General features: G+C 41.3%; 1 protein-coding gene across 1 annotated transcript in view; it reads right to left on the bottom strand.

Annotated features, from left to right (window-relative positions):
• Positions 1-20,397, bottom strand: part of PAWR (pro-apoptotic WT1 regulator) — a 120,061-nt gene that overhangs the window by 11,607 nt on the left and 88,057 nt on the right. Inside the window, exons 5-6 of the mRNA XM_061639657.1 lie at positions 6,845-6,995; positions 5,156-5,260 (exon numbers count right to left, since the gene is read on the bottom strand). Of these exons, the coding sequence (XP_061495641.1) occupies positions 5,156-5,260; positions 6,845-6,995 (256 nt within the window). The remainder of the gene's footprint in view (positions 1-5,155; positions 5,261-6,844; positions 6,996-20,397) is intronic.

Here is a 20,397-nt window from a genome sequence, read left to right as displayed (position 1 = left end):
TTCCATTATTTTTTTAAACATTTCTGGGGGTATATCCTCTTCCTGTGTATCAATAGAACCTCTTCGCCCCTTGGTTGTTTTTTTAGTTGCCATTTTCAAAAAGAAGCCTTTAATTTCTAATATTAATCACTATTTCAGAACTTAGAGGCAATCTATTTCTTTTCTTTTTTCTCTCCACCGAAAAAAGAGTTAATATTCCAGGCCTATTATTGAAATCCAGCCAGCAGTTCTTATCTGCATCCAAGAATGCAAAACAATTCTGTTGCCAAGACTAAACAGTTATTAGCATATACGAGCAGCGGATTTATCCAAAAAGAAATAGTCCAAAGAGAAAATTAGTCCAAAATATAATAATTGCCTCTCATCCGTTTTTAAACTTTATAACTCCATATTCAAGCCAGCTTTTTGTCGTAAAAAAAGTATATAAGTTGTTTATATTTTCTTTCTTCCTTAATTATATTTAAAAGAGAAAAGGTATGACTCACCCAGGTTTCTCAGTTGCTGATTCATAAACAAATCCCTTTTATTGCAGTAATGTAAGCCGAATGATAAGATTTAGGTAGAAGTGGGCTCGCTGGTTAAGAACGTTTTAAAAAGAAAAAACGCTTCGCTTTATCCCAGTGCAGCTTGCGTGGAAGTCCAGACTCCGTCTTCAGCCGATCGGCTTGCCTTCTTATCTCAGGAATTTCCTGATCAATTCCAGCCGCCGACAGCTCAACGAAGTCTTGTGGGAGATCTGATCGGTTCTCCTATACCTTGGAGAACATTTGAGCCAGTCCAAGATTCCTCTTGGCTGGCTTTTAACCTGGAAAAAGCTTCCTCTGAGGCAGAGCTCCCTCAGAGACAACCACCAGCCAGCACCACTTCCCGGAAGATAAACCAGTCATGGATGATCTTCTACCAGCTAGCAAAGACTTATTTATTTATATTTATTTATTTTAATTTTATTTATTTATTGTACTTTTAGACTGCCCTTTAGCGACAAGCTCTCAGGGCGGTGTACAACAGAATAAAACCACATTAAATACAGATGAGTGTGGGTACAATACAACTATAAAAACATTTTAAAAGCAAGGTTAAGACAAAGATAAAATAAAATTACAATTAAAATTAAAATGCCTGGGCAAAGAGGTAGGTCTTTACCTGGCGCCGAAAAGATAACAAAGAAGGCGCCAGGCGTATCTCGTCAGGGAGGGCGTTCCATAATCCGGGGGCCACCACTGAGAAGGCCCTAGATCTAGTTATTGCTCTCCGGGCCTCCCTATGAGTTGAGACCCGGAGAAGGGCCTTCGACGTCGAGCGTAGCGAATGGGTAGGTACATAGCGGGAGAGGCGTTCCATCAGGTATTGCGGTCCGATGCCATTAAGGGCTTTATAGGTAAGAACCAACACTTTGAATCTGGCCCGGAAACATATTGGTAGCCAGTGCAGTTGGGCCAGGACAGGTGTTATATGGTCAGATTTTTTAGTCCAAGTAAGAACTCTGGTCGCAGCATTCTGCACCAGCTGAAGTTTCCGAACCGTCTTCAAAGGTAACCCTACGTAGAGTGCATTACAGTAGTCCAATCTAGAGGTTACCAGAGCGTGGATAACTGTGGCGAGGTTCTCCCTGTCCAGATAGGGTCGTAGTTGGGCTACCAGCCGAAGCTGGTAGAATGCATTCCGTGCCACCGAGGCTACCTGAGCCTCCAGTGACAGGAGCGGATCTAATAAGACCCCCAAACTACGGACCTGCTCCTTTAGGGGGAGTGTAACCCCATCTAGGGTAGGTCGGACATCAACCATCTGGGCAGAGAGCTTTAAGTTCATAAGTCGACAAGTAAATATACTATAATTAGTTTTAATTAGTTATTTTTATTGATGCTTTGCCTGTCTATTTTTTTTTACCTTGTATTTTATTGCTGGTTTATTGTATTTTATTATTGCTGTTAACCATCTTGAGCACCATTCAAGCACCAAAATTGAGCACCAGATCTAACAGAAAAGGTTGTGACGGGGCCTTCTTGGTAGTGGTCCCATTTATGGGCTAGCCTCCCTGGTGAGGTGTGTCTGTTCTTCTCGTTATCACCATTTAGATGGAATTTAAAAAACACATTTCACCCAGGTATTTGGTGGTTGAAAGATACGGTTTCTGGCAAATAATTAGTTATGAGCATATTTGGGGGGTTTTTTTTAAAAAAGTTTTTTAAAATTATTGTTTCTATTGTTTTGGCATTTGTCACCCTTGGCTCCTTTTGGGAGGAAGAGCAGGATAAAAATCTAATAAACAATAATAAGTAGAATAAATATGTGGAAGCTAAATATGAGTGAGTCTGAGGAGGTGGTTGAATCTTGTCTCTAATGGGCATGCATGTAACCACACATGAATATCGAAGTGCCATGGTGTATATAGGATGCCATTTCACATGCTGGTGGGGCTCAGTCTGAACAGCTGATAACAAGACTGTAGCACAATTATAGCCTTGTTCATGTGTTCTTCTCTCCAAGTAATTACCATTGCAGAAGGCTGCCCTGTTCACACTGTACGTGTATTGAGGGCATGTCTGCAGAGAGGAAGCCTGTTGAATGCATGTAGGTTGTTCCCGTGAACCCTGGGTGATCCAGATTCCAGCTCTCAAGGACAGCCTACATGCATTCAACAGACTTCTCCTCTGCAGACATGCCCAAAAATATGGGGGTGGGCTGGTAGGTGCCGCAGAGGCAGTAACAGCATGCACAGACATGCCCCCCCAACCAGGACATATGTTTTTCCTAATAAGTCTTTAAGGAGAAAAAATTAAAACAAGCACCTTCAACAAGCTTTTGAAAGAGTGAATGGATATGAAAGATAGAATAAAACCCTCGGCAGCAGGTAATGGAGGGTGGGCTTGGGTTTGGTATGAGAACAGAGGTGTTATAAGCACGTTCCTGTTTCTGTCTGTAAAATGGTGGAACATATGAAATAAGGGAACTCTGGGCATTCCTCTGGAGAGTCCTTTGAAGTGCTCAGTACTCTGTCTGCCACAGCTGATGAGACAAGCACCCGTGAGGCTTGAAAAACTTGCATGTCCCATCAACTGTAGCAGTGGTTGCTACCCCCCAAAAGCACCAGTTGTGCACATTGCTCCCTTCCATCCATACAATGGGCACCTAGACAACTTTCATTACCTTAAAAGAGGCAGGGGTAGAGGGAAGTGAGACATAAAGGGTTACCGCTCCATTATAAGGAGAGGGGCTTGTAGGCCATCTATTCAAATGAACCCCTTGACTGACAAACAATATCCAGGCAGTGGTACAGACACAGCTCACAAAAATCATTCGAAGACATAAGGAGATATATTGCACACACTTACTTTGTGGAACGTTTATGTAGCAAAAATAACATTCCAAAAATGACTAAAAGAATGAGCTACTTGGACATGACCCAACCAAAACAACTGTCTGCAATTTAACTACTCAAAGCAGTTCAAAAGGAAACAGTCAGTCACATATAGGATTTGTTTCCCATTAAATTAAGATTCCTTTTCAAAACTGAGTACCTAATTTAAAAAGTAAATGTTTATTGCTCAAGGGAAGAGGAGCACCATTCACATTCCAGGTTCAATGACAAATTGTCCGTCGCCTAGTGCAATGGTTCCCAACTAATTAGGATGGAGTAGCTAACCTGTTTTGGTTCAAGCGCTGCATTGATGGTTGGCCACTCTTGTGAGGACCACATGTCAGTGTGCATGCATGTGTGCCTCACATGCACACACTTACACCCACAAACCCATGGACCACATGCACACAAACATCAAAGGGAGGGACAGGCAAGCAGCCTGCACACGCACATGCACACACACACAGGTAGGTTCAGTAGACACTCACTCATATTTTTGATCCCCAGGTCACTTTCAACCTGAGTGCTGCCCTGGGGAGGAAAAACACAGTATTGCTTAGCTCAACGTTGGCTCCATATAGCTCAAATTGGAGATCTCAGTATTGCTCTTACTGATTTTTTCTGAAGAGAGGCCATCGCTTACAACTGTCCTTGACAGCAGGCTCTTTTGCTGCCTTGAGAATGCTCATGACAGATTGTCTCTCTTCACAATACATCAGGAAGAAGTTCTCCTGAATGTGGCAGCATGAACTATCAGAATGAGCAAGTAGTTTGGGGGAGAAAAGTACAAGCTAACACAGCACGAGAGAGATCCACTGTTGCTGATAAAACTGGTGTGGGACGACTATGGGGCCCACATAATCCCTTTTTTGGGGGAGGCTGAAAACAACCTGAGGGTTAGCCAACCCTGGATTAGGACAACCCCCAAACAAAAATGCTGCATTTCTCCTGTCAGTCCTGCAAATCCCACTACAGGCTGGGTCTTCTGGGTCAAGTATTCTCAGCACATTGTCAACAGATGAAGAAACCTATTAGCAGGTCCCAATTATTTAGCCATATTATTTTTTATCTTAAATAATGTACATTTAACTATTACAGAGAATGCTGGCCATTTTTAAAAGCATATTCTTTTATCTAAACATTTGGACAGTTTGACTTCAGTTCATACAACTTCATTTCTTGTTCTAAGATAGGAGTACCTTATATCATAACTATGATTAAGACTGGCCTTTCAACGATGAACTACTGTCAAAAGTTGTGTCACCATTCCACACACACCTCTCCATCATCCTACAACTCCACCCCACACTGCTCTGCAGCAGATGCATCCTCTCTTCCTTACAGGATGAACATTAGAAATGGCATGTATGTATGTATCTGTCTGAGTGTATATTTCTACATCTATAACTATATCCACATAGCAGCAGCTTCTTGTTTTCTTTATGGTGGCAAAAAGAATCACATTTACTATGGTTAGTGTTTGACTTACACCATGAAAACCCAGGTTCAAATTCTTGCTCAGACGTAAAACGTCTCAGGTAACCTTGTTTCAGTCACATGTTCTCAATCTAACCTACTTTGGAAGACTGTTGTGACGATAAAATGGGGAGGGGTGCAACCTGAACTCTTTGGAGGAAGTGCAGGATAAATATGTAAAAATAAATAAATATCCAGGTATTGGAATTATTTACAGGACTGAGTCCAAGACTGGAAAATGTGTGAATAAGCCCTAAAATTCTAGCGAGTACAGAATGAATAACTTCATACCCTCGTATTCCACAGTCAACAAGTACTTACCCTGTTTAATAAATCAATTTCCTCCTTCAGTTTCCCAATCAATTCCTCTTTGTCTTGTGCTGTCCTCACAAGGCGGAGGTTTTCTTGTCTCTCCTTTGCCAACTCCTTCAAAGGACACAGGTGATGACACTTATTTTAAAAATCATGAAAAACAACAGTTTTACAGTATAATCCTAATCATGTTAAGGATTTAATGGGATATAGGATTGCAGCTTTAGATCCCAAACAGGCTGCATGTAATAATGCACCAATGTAGACATATCACAGGCTTTTTTCTATTATCCAGCGGAGGAAGTTTGCCATAGGGTGAGCTGATTAAATCAAGGTGATGTAAATCAGTAATTTAAATCAACTTTCTATTTCATTGCTTCCTGAAAAAAGCATATATACTAATTAGTTGCTATAAGCATTAACATGAAGATATGTGCAACCTGATAAGGCCTTTATATTATATATATGGAATATAATCCATAACCTCTGATCATATATTTTGCATTATGAAATTTATATCTGCTTAGGGGAGAAATGGTGAAATGAAGGGCTTCTTTTTTTTTACACTTTCTTTACATATATGAGGCCAATAAGCAAGATCACTTATTCTAAAGCTTTATTTATTTATTTAAACAATGTGTAGACTGCTTTTCAAACAAAATGCTTCCTAAAGCAATTTATAGGAATGTATACCAATAAATCATAAATAAAGGCAGACATTTTATTACCTTTTAAGCAGGCCAAAATATAAATAAACCCAGCAGAATTTAACTGTACCCAGTACAACATGACCATAAAGGCTTTTTGGAAGTTCTGGGCAAGGACAGGTAAGTGTCTAATGCAGTTTCATTGACAGTCTACATGTTCATAATTTGCACAATAATAAATACATGCTATATTGCATCATATTTATAATGCTTGTCCTCAAAAAAGTTACATTTTCCCCTGGTTCATTGCTTTACATAGAAAACTAGGCTTTAATATGCAATGAATGTGATACAGAGTCCTAGTTAACATGCTGACATTTTTAAAAATCCAATTTCATTTTTTGTGGGAGGGGAGGAGACGGTCATTTGATTTTTATCCACTCTAGTTTTCAAAAATACTTTATTGGCAAAGAAGATACACATTGTTTAAAATTTGAGATAAACAGCTCACAAAACTCCACAGTGCTGAAGCTGGATGCGCTAATCATCATGGTGATCTGATCCAGTTTTAATTATAAATGCATGTCTTGGTAATATTCAGGTTAAATTATGGCAATGTATACATGGGGCTGCCTAGAAGATTGTTTAAAAAATTCAGCTGGTCCAGATTCTAAGTGCTGCTTTTGACCTACAGAACCCAAAACACTCTGGAACATGGGTTTCTGAAGGAGATTATCTGCTTCCATATGAACCCACACAGTTTTTAAGACCGTTGTCAGATACCAAGATCTGGGGATCTCCACTTTCTGGGGTAGCTTCTATTGTGGTAACCCAGACAGGGCCTTCTCAGTGGTGGTGCTTTATTTGTAGAACTCTGCCCATACCCATTAATTTGGCACCAATTCTGATGAATTTTACATGCCAGATAAAAATGTTGTTCATCTGGGCATTCAGTGCTTTTTAAGCTGTAAATTGACTGACTGACTGAATTTGCCACTACCCTTGCCCTTTGGTCACCTTGCAGTATATATTTAATATTGACTAATCATACCTTTTCAAGATCTTCAATCTTCTTTTCCAAAGAATTATTTGGTACAAGGTTCCCAGAAGAATTTGCATCCCTGCTGTATCTGTTATATCCTGTCCTGTCTGCAGCTCGCGAGTATCTGCTAGAAACATCATCATCTGGTGTGTTTGTTGTGCTGGGAAAAAAGCCAACAACTTGTAAACATACTTTGTTCATGATGACATTAAACTATCAAAAGATTTCCCCACACCCCTTGTTTCTCCAGTAGTGTTCAATATCTATGACAAAATTATTAAAAAACCCAACATTTAAATAGTGAGCTTGTCTTGTGCTGTGATCCACATATAAAACTGCAAACATATTAGAAACCATGTCTTATAGCTTAATCCTTTATGTGCTCATTCAGAAGCACCACTGTATTTAATGGGGCTTATTCTCAGGTACACAGGACTGCATTTTTACTCTGCTCATTTGTTAAGCCTGTCCTTATTTGCCAATGAAGTAATACATGGAAGCTACCCCTAGAGAAGGAACTGACACACACAAACAATCTAATGTGGAAATGGCAATACCCTCTCTCAGACACTCACATGTACAGATAATGAAGAGATTCCAAATCAAAAAGTAGAAATATAGAACGTGACTTAGACTAGGTCAGATTACTTGTCCATCTAGCCCAGCATTGTCTGCTCTGATTGGCAGCAGCTTCTCAGGGTCTCCAGCAATTTCCCATCACCTGCCACTGGATTCTTTTTAACCAGACATATCAACAGTTGAACCTGGGACCTTCTGCATGCAAAACACAGGCTCTTCCACTGGTGCATCTTACAAAGTTCCATGCATCATAGGCTTCTCCTGTTTGCTGAAATGAGTGGGAATATCCTTCTGCTTTGGTGGAAGTTTTCCACCATTCTTCAAAACTTGCATTACTAAGAGTCACCTCTCACAACAGCCACCAGATACAGGATATTTGCAAGTGTCTCTACATGATGGCCATACTATATGGCAAGAGAATAATGTGTAACAGCTCACTGAGCAGATTCATGCTCATGACATGGGTTATCATCACTAAGTAATTGTATTTTAACTTCATTCAACTGATTTAAGAGCAACAAATTACAGAGGAAATGTGTTGGTACTACATGAGTGTTCAGTTTGTTCCTATTCCAGCCCTCTTTACTGTTGCCAAGTCTTAGCTTACTAGCCAAAAATGGGAATGGGTAAAGCAGAAAAAGCTGTATTTCTGTCAGTGCCAATCATTCAATTGAGTCTGTATAAATTTACACAATGCACATTTCAGACCCGCAGTTTAGGAGCTCTCGTTAATGTCAGCATGCAGAAGGCATGAACTCTGTCTTTCACGTACATGCTCACGTATTTTGGGCTTAACAGAACGAATGTTTCTCTGACTTTAGCTATAAATGAAAACACTTTACAAAGAATGTCTGACCTACTGAACATTCACGTTTCTTTATAAGATAGGCTTTTGTTGTTGTATTCTTAAACTGATAATTTGGAATGGAAGTACAACGGAAGTACAACTTAAGTAATACAGGACAAGTACAGTATATTATTTATTAGCTTGCTGTACAATCAGTTTGGGCAATAACCCAAATCAATAATTGTGATAGGGGCTTTTTTGGTAGGTTTCATAATCTACCAAAATATTTCATAAAAAGATGAGAAGTGTCGTTCTCTAAGAAAGTGCTCTTCAGATGTTGTTGGACTGTAACTACCATCATCCCTGACCACTAGCTAAGCTGGCTGGGAATTATAGGAGTTCTAGTCCAACAATATTTGGAGACCTAAAGTTCAAGAGCACTGCCCTAAAATGATGTTTCCCACATTCCTGACAGCTGAGGCATATTATTTTTCTGAATTAAAACTGGAACACTTCATTCTTATATTACAAGTAGCAAGCCATCATTTTTAGTAATTCCAGGCATGTCAATCTAGAAGCACTGAAACTTGCAACTTGACCTTCACCATGATTAGGAGTCACGCCCAAAGCAGTGATGCACACAGTACTCAGCAGGTGACGCCTAATAATTATTCATCTGATGTGATTGGACCATTCACTCCAGATGCAGACACACAGCAAAATAACATGTGCCCAGAGGAAGCTTACTGGAAGGTCAGGGCCTCACAGGATCCTTTAAGCCCAGGGCACCAACATGGCACTCATGGGTACAATGGCACCCTTGAGGACTTCCCCTGGCACCCATGATAATGGACTACTGGAAAGAGAGAATGGATCCTCTTGAAACTGCATGATTTGTTCACAGGTTCACCATCACCCCACATAATTGCCATCAAATTGCAGTTCACATCTGTCTCCAATGACTACCAGTTTTTAAAAAGTCACTTTTCATATCTGCCATGGTGCAACAAATTGATCTAAGACATGGATCCTTATGGATCCACATAATTTTTTACAAAAGATCTCTTCAAAACCACTATAAAAATCATAGGTCACCCATATCCAAAGATGTGTTCTGAAATTTATTGGTGGTTTTGTTTTCAACCTATGTAAAAATCATGAAGATCCATGAGAGTCCATGCTTTTGTGGTTTTGACAAGCACTGGATCTGTTATTGTATGGTCTGCTACTGTAAGTTTTAATTTGATGTGGTATGTTGGGGAGGACTCCATGTATGTTTGTGCAAACTCAAGAGGGTCCATTTTAATTTTTACTCATACCTCTTAGAAAAACAAATATTCAGGGTGTGAGTAAGTGAGTGACTGCACATGTGCTTTATCTGTTTCTAAGGGAAGAGTGACCTGGGGAAGAGGCTACGAGAGAAAGTACAGTGCCCATGGCACTCTCTCAAAATTCTAAATGTGCCCATGGGCTCAAAAAACTTAGTGACCCCTGCTTTAAGCAATTTGTAAAGTCATTCTCTGAATGTGGATCCCTATGTAGCCAAGGTGGCACCATCCACACAAGAGAGGGCGGTTTCAGCAGACTTGTGAAAACTCCCAGGTTCACAGAAAACCCCTAAGGATGAGACCCCAAAACATCCCAGTGAGAATTCTCAAAGGCCATAGAAGAGAGCATCTATCCTGGCTCCCATCCCAAAACACCACAAGAGGGCTTTTCTTTCAAGTAACAGAGAAAAGTTTATTTAGAAAAGCACAGTACACGTTCAGCAAGGGTTTCTGGATACTGAGGGTCACAAACAAAAGACTGAGAACAGGGCCTGGACAGTAGCAATAAGGAGGTCCTGACAAGTCTCCACATTGTTCCCACCTACCTTTAAAAGAGCAAGGTGTGGGGAGCTCACTTATAGGACTTTCACCCCATGCCTGAAGACTGAGCTTGGAGGTGGATGCTTCGAGATGGAGGCAGCATTGCATCTTGGGGGCACAGACACCTGCCCCCAGTGCACCTCCTCCTTCTGCTTTGCTGTCCCACCCATACAGTCAGCGGCTCCCTCAGTCCTGCTCCTAGGGAGCAGGAACAAAAGTCAGCACCTCCAGCATCACACCTCCCACAACCTGAGGCCAGGGGCTGGGTCCTCATCCTTACCCCCCCCCCCCCGGCTGGCTCTGGCTCACTCATCCCCTCCTCCCTCTCCTCATCTGACAGCCACTCAAGCTCACATCCTGCTGGGACTGCGGGGCTCAAGGAAAGAGGACAGGGCAGCTGGCTGGAACCCTGAACAGGAGCATGACTCTGGTTGTAGGTTCCCCTTGTTATTAAATGTGTTTAGTTTGCATGGCATGCTAGAGCTTCTCTCTGGTCACACTGCACAGTTTGGGAATGTCTGCCCTACATCAAGCCCATCTTCTTCATCACAGAAAGCATGTGAGGATATTCCTTATTATTTCCATTTTAGAGATAGGCAAGTAGCAGCTGTCACCATATGAAATGTTCTTAGTGCGTAGCCAAACCAAAGAAGACAGTCACATCTTCCAAATGTATGCCTTAAGAAAGAGAACAATTACCTATTTCATGCTGAGTTGCTACACTCCATAAGATTTCAAAACGGCCTCCACATGGTGGCCATAGTATTTGCACTGGCCCCTAAAACCATGCTGAGCTGGAAATATGAATGTGGCTTCCAAGTTCAACATGCAATCCAGTGGAACATGCTGGCTTCAAAAACACATTTGTTCAGGACCAGCCTAAGACATTTTGCTGCCTAAGACGGAGCAGCAAAAGGTATCGCCACCCCAAGTCACGGTCCATAGCACGCCAAACCAGTCGTGTTGTCTTGGCACTTAAAGCAGAAAATCCCACAAGTGCATTTCCACTCCCTGGCTGGCAGCAACAATAAATTAAACAAGTAACAACTTGCTGCCCTTTTGTGACACACAAAATGAGTGACCTAAGCCGGCCGCCTCACTCTGACGGATAGAGCTGCCCTTAGTGACTTGGTAAATCAGGTCACCATCTCCTCTCTATAGCCATTTCCCCAAACATCTTGGGAGTTATGGCCTTCAGTCCCTAAAGCATTTTTGTCAAGCAAATAGACTGAAGTGTTTATTAACTGGCTGCCAGACGCTTGTTACGACTGCAGCAAAAACAAAGAGGGTTGCCGCACCTTGAAGTCTAGCAGATTTACTGTGAGCATGAACATTTGTGGACAAGAGCCCACTTGTTAGGTCTGTGACATGTGAACCTCAATTGTCTGATATGCACTTGAGTGCTGTGCGTGTGAGAATGTGACTGTGGAGCCAAAAGGTCATTTGCACAAGGTCTGTAACATTTCAATGTGGAGCTCAAAATACAATAAATAAAAAAAGAGTGATGTATTCATAATCTGATGAGAATAATATCAGTCTAGTTAAGCTATGCTGATATAGCATATGCAGCCAGAAAGTCCCAGGTCTGAATTGACCTGACTAGAATTTGCTGATTCTAGTTCAGCCATTTCATGGAGCCTTCCTTTGAAGAGTTTTTTTGCTGAAGTATCAAATATGTTCATCTGTTGAAATAAAATACAACAGGGAGTCTCGTGGCACCTCAAAGACAAACCATAAGTGGACTAGAAGTCCCTTGCCAGATGTATCTGCAAACAGGCCTGCTTCTGCCAGAAAGTGGGAGAAGGGAATTTAGAACCAGGAAAACATACATGGGGAAAGGGTTCAACACCAGTCTCCTTCCCCCCGCACTGCTGCTATGATTCAATTCAGGGTGGGTGGGGAGAGGCTGAGCTGCTTTTAAGTGAAAATCGTTGTTTTAGTTTGCTTCTGAGGTCAGCAGCAGAGATTAAAATGGTTCCCCACCAATTTATGATCATTGCCCTGTTCATATCAGACCTGGGTCCGCTTGCATAAAAATTGGTTTGTCTAATGCCAGCAGTGGGAAATCTCTGGTCCACAGACCTATTTATTTATTTAGTCACCCTAAGGTTCTAGGGTGGGTTCAACAACTTAAAATTTAAAATTGAATATTATTATTTATCATGTATTATTTTATATATTTTTATTTTACTTATTAAATTTATATCACATCCTTACTCCCAAAGGGAGCCCAGGGTGGCAAACAAATGATAAAACACTAAAAACAACTTAAAACCAAAACATCTTTAAAATACATCTTTAAAAAAAATCCAGGACAGATCCAGACTGGGATAAGGCATTTACTTAAAAGGCTTGGTGAAAGAGGAAGGTATTCAGTGTGCACCAAAAAGACAACAGAGGCAGCACTTGTTAGATATTTTAACAATTTTAATTGGAGGGAATTCCAAAGGGTAGGTGCCACAACACTAAAGGTCTACTTCCTATGTTGTGTGGAATGGATTTCCTGATGAGATGGCATCTGCAGGAGGCCCTTGCCTGCAGAGTGCAGTGATCAACTGAGTATATAAGGGGTGAGAGGATCTTTCAGGCAAGGCCATTTCAGTCAAGCTACACCCAGCTGCCCTATACCTGACTTTGTATATCATAGGCGTGAGGCAGGCAAATATGTGACTAATCCAAAAGGAGGTTTGCAGGTGACTGCAAAGCCCAATGCATGGGGTTTTGCAAGCTCTGATGACCAGCTGATTGTCAGTGCTTATGGGACACTACACAACAGGCTTTCCAAGACCTGATAACCAGCTGATCATCAGGCATTGTGGAGCACTATGCATAGGGCTTCACAGGCACCAGTGATCAACTGATTGTTGCAACTTGCAGAGAGCTATGCCATGGGGGTTTGGCAGACCTGATGAGCAGCTGATTGTCAGCACTTTTCAGGCTATGCCTTTGCTCGCAGTTTGATTTCAAACTGTGCAGGCAACATGGATCACCTGATGCCATTGTGACATCAGGCGATTGATAGGTGGTCAGCCCTTGCCCCATGGAGGCAGAGGAAGATCATGATCTGGCCCACTGGCTAGATCCAGTTCCATACCCTTGTCCTGTGCAGACAGCAGAAACGTAAAGTTTACAAATGCAATAATGAGAGAATTAGAAGGAGAATAAGCCCCCCAGAGCCCCCCATGTCCCATATATCAGTGTATTGTGGTTAGGAGTGTTGGACTAGGGAGATTTAGGGTTCAAATCCCCACTCAGCCATACATCTCGCTAGATAACCTTGGAACAATCACTATATCTCAGACTAATCACAGGGATTTTGTAAGGAAAAATGGGTGGAGAACCCTGTTTAGTGCTTTGAGGAATGACAGAATATAAACGCAGTATATAAATAGAAGTGGTGTCCAAGTAAATAAGGGGACAGATTTGGCATCTGGGTTTGATGAAATGCCCTGAGTTTATGCATTGATTAAGTGGATTGTTATTGGTGTTTATTAATATGGGGGTATCTATAAATGAAGAAATGCTGACCACCAAAAGCTTGTGTCACTGACCAGGATGGCCAGTAGATCATTGGAGTGATTTTATCTGGGAGCTGTAGGCTACAGTGATATTCTGCCATTCTCTTTCCTACCTGCCTGCATTCCGAAAACTCAGTAGGATAAGGGCTAGGCTGCACAAGCTTTAGTGCACACCCTATTCCCAAACGGTAGACAGTCCAAATTATTCTAAACAGACAAATATTTTCTTTCTATAGCAGCTAGAATATCACGGATCATTCTTCAAAAAATAAAAAAAATCCTGCAAAAGCAATACTGAAGGATCAGGAATCAAAGAGCTCTTGAGATATGAAGTGTGAGTTTGTCACTGAAGCTAGAGTTGCATATGTATCTCAAGCTCCGCACAGATCAGATTTGTGGAAGCACGTTCTTCCCAGCCACTTTCAGGGTGCATATCTGCGAGGATAAGCATGGCCATTCCAAGCTCCCTTTACCCACCATCACTTCCTTTTCAAAGCAGATCAGGTAGTTGCTGCACCTCTGAGCAACATGTCCTGTTAAAAGATTATTGCTGGAATTCCCAGGACTCTTAACAAGGTCTGGTAGAGTGCACATCAAATCAAACACACATTGGGGGAGGGGGGCTTGTGTGACCTTTCATTGGAATACCATCCAACTTTTTGAAGGCAGGGTGTTTAGTATTTTCACCAGAAAACACTTCTGTGGGTATTAAATAGAAAATCTATTTTACAGTAAAAGGGAAGCTAGGGACAATACCTAACTTGGCACAATACATTTGTTTCATGGATGCAACAATCCATGTACCACAGTATAAAAGAGATTCTTTCAAGGCATAATGACACAATTGTAAGGAATTCTTGTAGTTTAATTCTTTTACCATATTTGGCACTGCTTGATCTAGCATGACTTTAAAAAAAAACTGTCTAAAAACAGGATAAGCATGTTGCAACACAAACACAATGTTTGTAATTTCACATAGCTGAAGTATTCAAGCACAAAGCAAGTAAATTTTGCCTTTTCTCCTCACAAGCTTAAAAAAAATCCTAGCTTGCTCCAATTGTATCTGCCTATGCTCTTCCAAAAAACTTGGACGGCACAGTAAGGAAACTAGATTAAAAGGAGGGGGGTAAGTATTTTCAAGGGATATTTCCTTTTTTGTTTGTTTAAGGAAAGAATGAATTTCTGATTGACCTCCCCTCTCCTCCCAAAAAACTTCTTTATTTGATCAAGGAAAAGAAAACATTTTCAACTTTCGCAAAAATTGGCAAGGCAGGAGATGTTCCAACATTAGATAAGAATCTGACAGCATCTGAACAAGAATGAGAAAAGTGCAACGATCTGGTGCTTAATCTAATTATTTAAAGAAGCATTTCAGTTGTATTGTCCACTACTGCTAGGTCAGTAGCAGATAATTCAGAATACATGGACACAGGCCCGGTGCCAGCACACAGCTAGGTTGGGCACTGGACCGAGGGCCCAGGATCTCACACAGGGCCCCAGGGGGCCCTCTTGAGATACACTTAGGCCAACAGCAGAGGAGGGCAACCTTGGGCGGCAATGCAGGCAAGCCCTAGCCAGCTCTACAGCAACAGAATCTGTCCTGCTCAGCTGTACTGCTGTCAGTGAAGAGAAGCGGCCGGCCGGTTGCTAAGGAGCTGTCCTGTCCTGAGTTTCAGGCATGGGAGGAAGGGTGGAACTTATTGGCCTGTAGCAGAAGAAGCAAGGCAATGCTGAGGGGAGAAAGTGGCTGAAAAAGAGCCTAACTATGTCTATTCTAATGTATACTCAGAAGTAAGCCCTGCTGAATTCAGAAGGGCGTCCTCTCAGGTAGTTAGAATTGCTGCCTAAAAGTGGGATGTGGAGCTTGGAAGGAAGGTAATAAGGCTTTCCTGGTTTTCTGCAATCCAAAAATGTCTACTTGGAAGTAAGCTCCATTGGATTCAATGGGACTTTTTCCCAGGTAAATGCATTGGATTGCAGCCTTAATTACACAATAATTATTGTCTCCCTGTCCTCTTGTTCCTTTTGCCCCATTGAACTGATTTTGTGTGTGTGTGTGTGTGTGTGTGTGTGAAGAGCTTACCTCTCATTTTACAGGCAAGCTTCCATGGTTCAGTTGTAGCTGGGAAGCTTCTATTATTATTTTCATTTATATCTCGCTTTTTCTATAAGGAGCTCAGAGATGGTTCTTCCCCTCCCCATTTTATCCTCTCAACACCCCTGTGAAGTAGGCTAGACTGAGAGACAGTTACTGGCCCAAGGTCACCCAGCCATTTTAACTAATAAAACAATGTTATAAGTAATTTTATTGATCCCAACTAAACCAGTTGTATTAAAGGCAGGAATTTAGTTAGTAATGTCAGAGGGACAGTCAATATCGTAAATAATACTAGAATTACTAAGTCCAGATAGTATTGTTATTTTTAGACATGGCCAAAGCCTTCAGTTGTGCAGAATGGTCTTAGCTGGCTAATGCTGCTAGTATTGGATACAGGTAAAGAATTTTAATCTTTGATAACTTTCACATATTCTGCCCCAATAGCAAAAGTGTTAACTCAGAACTAACTCGCCCTATTTTATTGTCTTGTGGGATGAAGCAGGTCTGTTTCTTATCACCTGTACTCTTTGCTTTGGCTTTAGAACCATTAGCAAGTGCTGTCAGAAGTAATGGATTGATTAAAAGGATCAAAGTAGGACAAGCAGATAACAATATGGAGTCAATATGGAGTCAATAGAGCAATCTATAGATCACTTAAATTTATTTATTTGATGTATATTTCCCAACTTCTGGCTACAATGAAACAAGGGTAAATCAGAATTATTGGCTATAAATTTACTAACTGAAGTTCAAACTTGGATTAGCAGGAGATTGATTTTGTCTGGACAGATGGCTAGGTTAGATATCTGGACATAAAAAACTGCACATAGAAAGTATGAGCTTTTGTAGGAGCATCATGTGAGATGAGTTTCAGTCATGGGAACTTGTGATTCAAGTAAGCATTTTTGTTGTTATGTGCCTTTAAGTCGACTGTGACCTATGGCGACCCAATGAATCAGCGACCTCCAAGAGCATCTGTCACGAACCACCCTGTTCAAGAAACTGCAGTACACTCAGCAGGATGCACCACACAGCTGAAATGAAGTCAGCTGGGGGGGTGGGGGGTTACCTGCAGTTTGTCCTAGTGCCCCAGGAAGGAAGATATCTTGCAGCCAGATTTCACAGTTTTAGTCACTGGGAACCTGAAAGGACACTTTGCTGTCCTAACCATATTTAGCTAGAATTTTGGCTTTGGAAAAATTGATTTAGTTTTTCTGCACATTTTGTGGAATCTAAGAAAGATCTTTCTGTTCAGGACTAGTATCATTAAAATTTAAGGCTATTTAGTTCCTTTTAATAAAAAAAACCCAGAAAGTATTGGATTTCTTTCTTGGGGGAAAAAACAGTTAATAAGCTGAGAAGCAGCACATCTACCAAGAAATTCTAATCAGATTTACTGTAAATTGAGCCAGCCAATCCTGTCTGATCCATGGGAAATCCTTCAGTTATTTTAAACCCTGATAGACACCCCCCCCTTTTGGAGTAGTTTATTCTTTGGCCTTTCCCACCTCTGCTCAAACATCCTAAACAATTCCAGAATTGAAAATGCCTTTACAATAAGCCACTTTGATCAATATTAACAATGTCTAGTTAAAATCAGCAAATAGATTTTTATTTTAGTGTGTTTTCTTTGATAATAGGGTACTTGCTAAAATCAGACTATATCATATACACTGATATTAATATACATGGGTGGAAGGACAATACAGTGTAATATTTGGAAGAATTAATGAAATAGCTAACTTATAGAAAGTGAGAACATTTTCTATATGTTCTTAACTGACTGAGGTACAGAACTTACTTTTTATTTAGCCTCTTTATTTAAAGTACCTGAAAAGTTACTACTGCTATACAACTAAATTTGAATTATGCCTAGAAACAAAAAGTTGAGGGGGGGGGGCTTGTCCAAAGATAAAGGCTATGATAGTAACACACTGAAACTTCAGAAGTAAACAGCAGTGACATCATCTACGTCACAGGGTTCTATTAAGGTGAACGACTGAAAAACTATCTGCACTGAATTGTATTTTTATAGATATCTGAAGAGAGACCAAAAACGGTACTATTCAGTAGCCCAGTTTGCATGGTATAATGTGAAGTTGTCCCTCCACTCCTTCCCCACTCCACCTGCTGTCACACCATTGGGAAACAAGTCAGAATCTGGGTTATCATGACATCCAAATTTGGGCTCATGGGCCGTAATCCAAGAACCTTGGTCAAACTTTGGAGAGGAACGAACTAAGAGCCCAGGTTTGGATGTCATGACTATTGGAAGTGGGGCAAGAGCAACTTCTGTTTTGTTCTTTTGTTCATGTTCCAGAAGGGAGATAGAGTTAGCTCCAGATGGCTAGGCTTGACTACCTTTACCTGTGATGCTCTGACTGACTTCCTTCCATTGTTAGACTGATATGCTTAGGGAAGCTTATCTGCCCCTCCTTTTGCCCTTTCCCTTCTTCTCTTCTTCGATTGTCCTAGAGAGAGGAGACACCTTTATCTCTGTTCTCTCTCTCCTGAGCCATGAGGGCAACTCCCAAACCTGGGTGTTGTGCCTCCAGGTTAGTTAGTTAGAACTAGGTATGCCTTTCTATCTACTATGTATTTCTATAAATAAAGTAGCTTTTCTTATTTTACTAAGTCTTAAGTCTCAGTGATCTCAATGCAGGGTAAACGCCTGCTTTCTTAGGTAAATGCACACACTGGCACACAGCACCATTGAGAATCTCTGCTAACATCTATACAAATTTACATAACAATGACAAGCCAGACTCTGTCTTGTTTCCCAGCAGTGCAGCAGAAGCGGGAATGAAACAGAGTGAGAAATTTTATGTGGCATGCACCAACATACTGCATGTTCACATTACACCTTAAACCATTAAACCATGGTTTCTTTTTAACTGTGGCTTAATGTAACATGCACACCAAGCCACTGAATGTTCTCTCTCTCTCTCTCTCTCTCTCTCTCTCTCTCTCTCTCTCTCTCTCTCACACACACACACACACACACACACACACACACACACACCATTCCAAGCACTAATCCAGTCCCTCTTTCCACAGACAGGCATTAATTCAAGAGAATCCTGAAAGTATTGTGCATTTTCTAACTCTGCTTTCTTGTGCACTAGTCAAGATCAGGGATAAGATTTAAAGCCATGATATACTTTATGCAGGAGATTCACGGTCTGCCATTTTGTCCAACTGCTTTGAGGCCAGCCTATGATATCCCACTTATGTCTTCTACCACCTCTCAATTTACCCTAAATATGAGCAAGAGGAACTCCAAGAATGGCCGGGTGAAACTGCAGCTAGCTCCCACTCATCATTAAACATATTCAGCCTGTTCTCTCCCCCCCCAAACAATTGATCTAAGCATGTAGCTCAGGATTAAGGAACCTCTGGCCTGTGGATTAAATTTGGCACACCAGGCTTCCTCATTTTGCCTGTGAAACTGTTTTCCCCAAACCATGGCCACTTGCCCCACATATGATGTCATATGTGACACCATGTGTGGGGCAGGTAGATGCAGCTGCTTTCTCTGAAGAAAGCAGGACTGAACTCCCTGCATGTCAGCTGATTCAATCCTCCTATGTATAGGTGTGCAAGAGTTCTCTGTGGGGACCTCTCTCACGTACACCAGAGCCCTGCAAAAAGGAGGATTGAGCTGGTGCATGCGGAAGTTCAATTCCGTTGGTGACTATCTCCCCCCGCCCCCGCCAACTTTGACAGTTGGGCAGGACCACTCAGCTGTCAAAGCTGACCTTCAGGGTGGGGGGAGATAAAGATCTGGCCCATGGGGCCAAAAAGGCTCCCCACCTCCAATGTGGTACAAAGGGGGAGAATCTTTGGATTGTCAAATGGTTTACAAACAAATTTGAATTTTTAAAGAGGCAGCACTGTATTCCAATGCTTTTCTCTACACTAGTTTTCTCTTTTAAAAAATCATCTTGTGGGTGGGTAGAGTGGCTTGGAGCAGCTGCACTGGGAAAGGTATTTAACCCTTTCCACCCTGGACATGTTAACCAAACTAAATTGTCCCCTTAATGTGCAAAAGGGATAAATGGTAGCTTTTTTGGTTGGGGAGGGGAGGCTTTAGATTTTTTTTTTTAAAAGGATGATGGAGGAAAGAGTTAAAATGCTCTCTCCCCCAGAGCTGCAGTCTCAATCCAATTTCCCCACTCCACTGTAGCATTTTAAGTGAAAATAACATCCGCAGAAGGTGGATGTCCCACATAATTTGTAACTTGGTCCTAATTTCAACTTAAACTCTCTAGATGTTGAAAGGGAAAATGAAGTGTTATATTGTCACAACATCTGCAACTTTGTGTAACAAATGAAGCTTACAACATGTGCAAATGCTCATGATGTAAAACACTGTTGTCATGACTGATAAAATAAAACCAACTCTTCTGGCAACTGATAAAAGCCCGATATCTGTCAAGCCTCTTTAAAATGTAGATCACGAACAACTATACCAATAAATGCTGCCAGTTACATTCTCTTTTTAAGCCTAGCTGACACTTCTAGCAGGCTTCATGAGACACATTTTAGACTTAGGAGAAGATAGTGTTTATAGCACATACCCATGTGCTTTCCCCCCACCCCATATTTTAAGTCTTAGCTAATACCCTGATTCTTCACTGCAAACTCAGAAGCAAGAAGATTCTGCTTGTGAAAAATTAGGATTCCTCTTGCAGTGAAGTACTGCTCTAGAC

This window comes from Rhineura floridana, chromosome 8, assembly GCF_030035675.1.
Source record: "Rhineura floridana isolate rRhiFlo1 chromosome 8, rRhiFlo1.hap2, whole genome shotgun sequence".
NCBI classification, from domain to species: domain Eukaryota; kingdom Metazoa; phylum Chordata; class Lepidosauria; order Squamata; family Rhineuridae; genus Rhineura; species Rhineura floridana.
The sequence above is the reverse complement of the archived record's forward strand: the minus strand, read 5'-3'. Positions and strand labels throughout refer to the sequence as shown.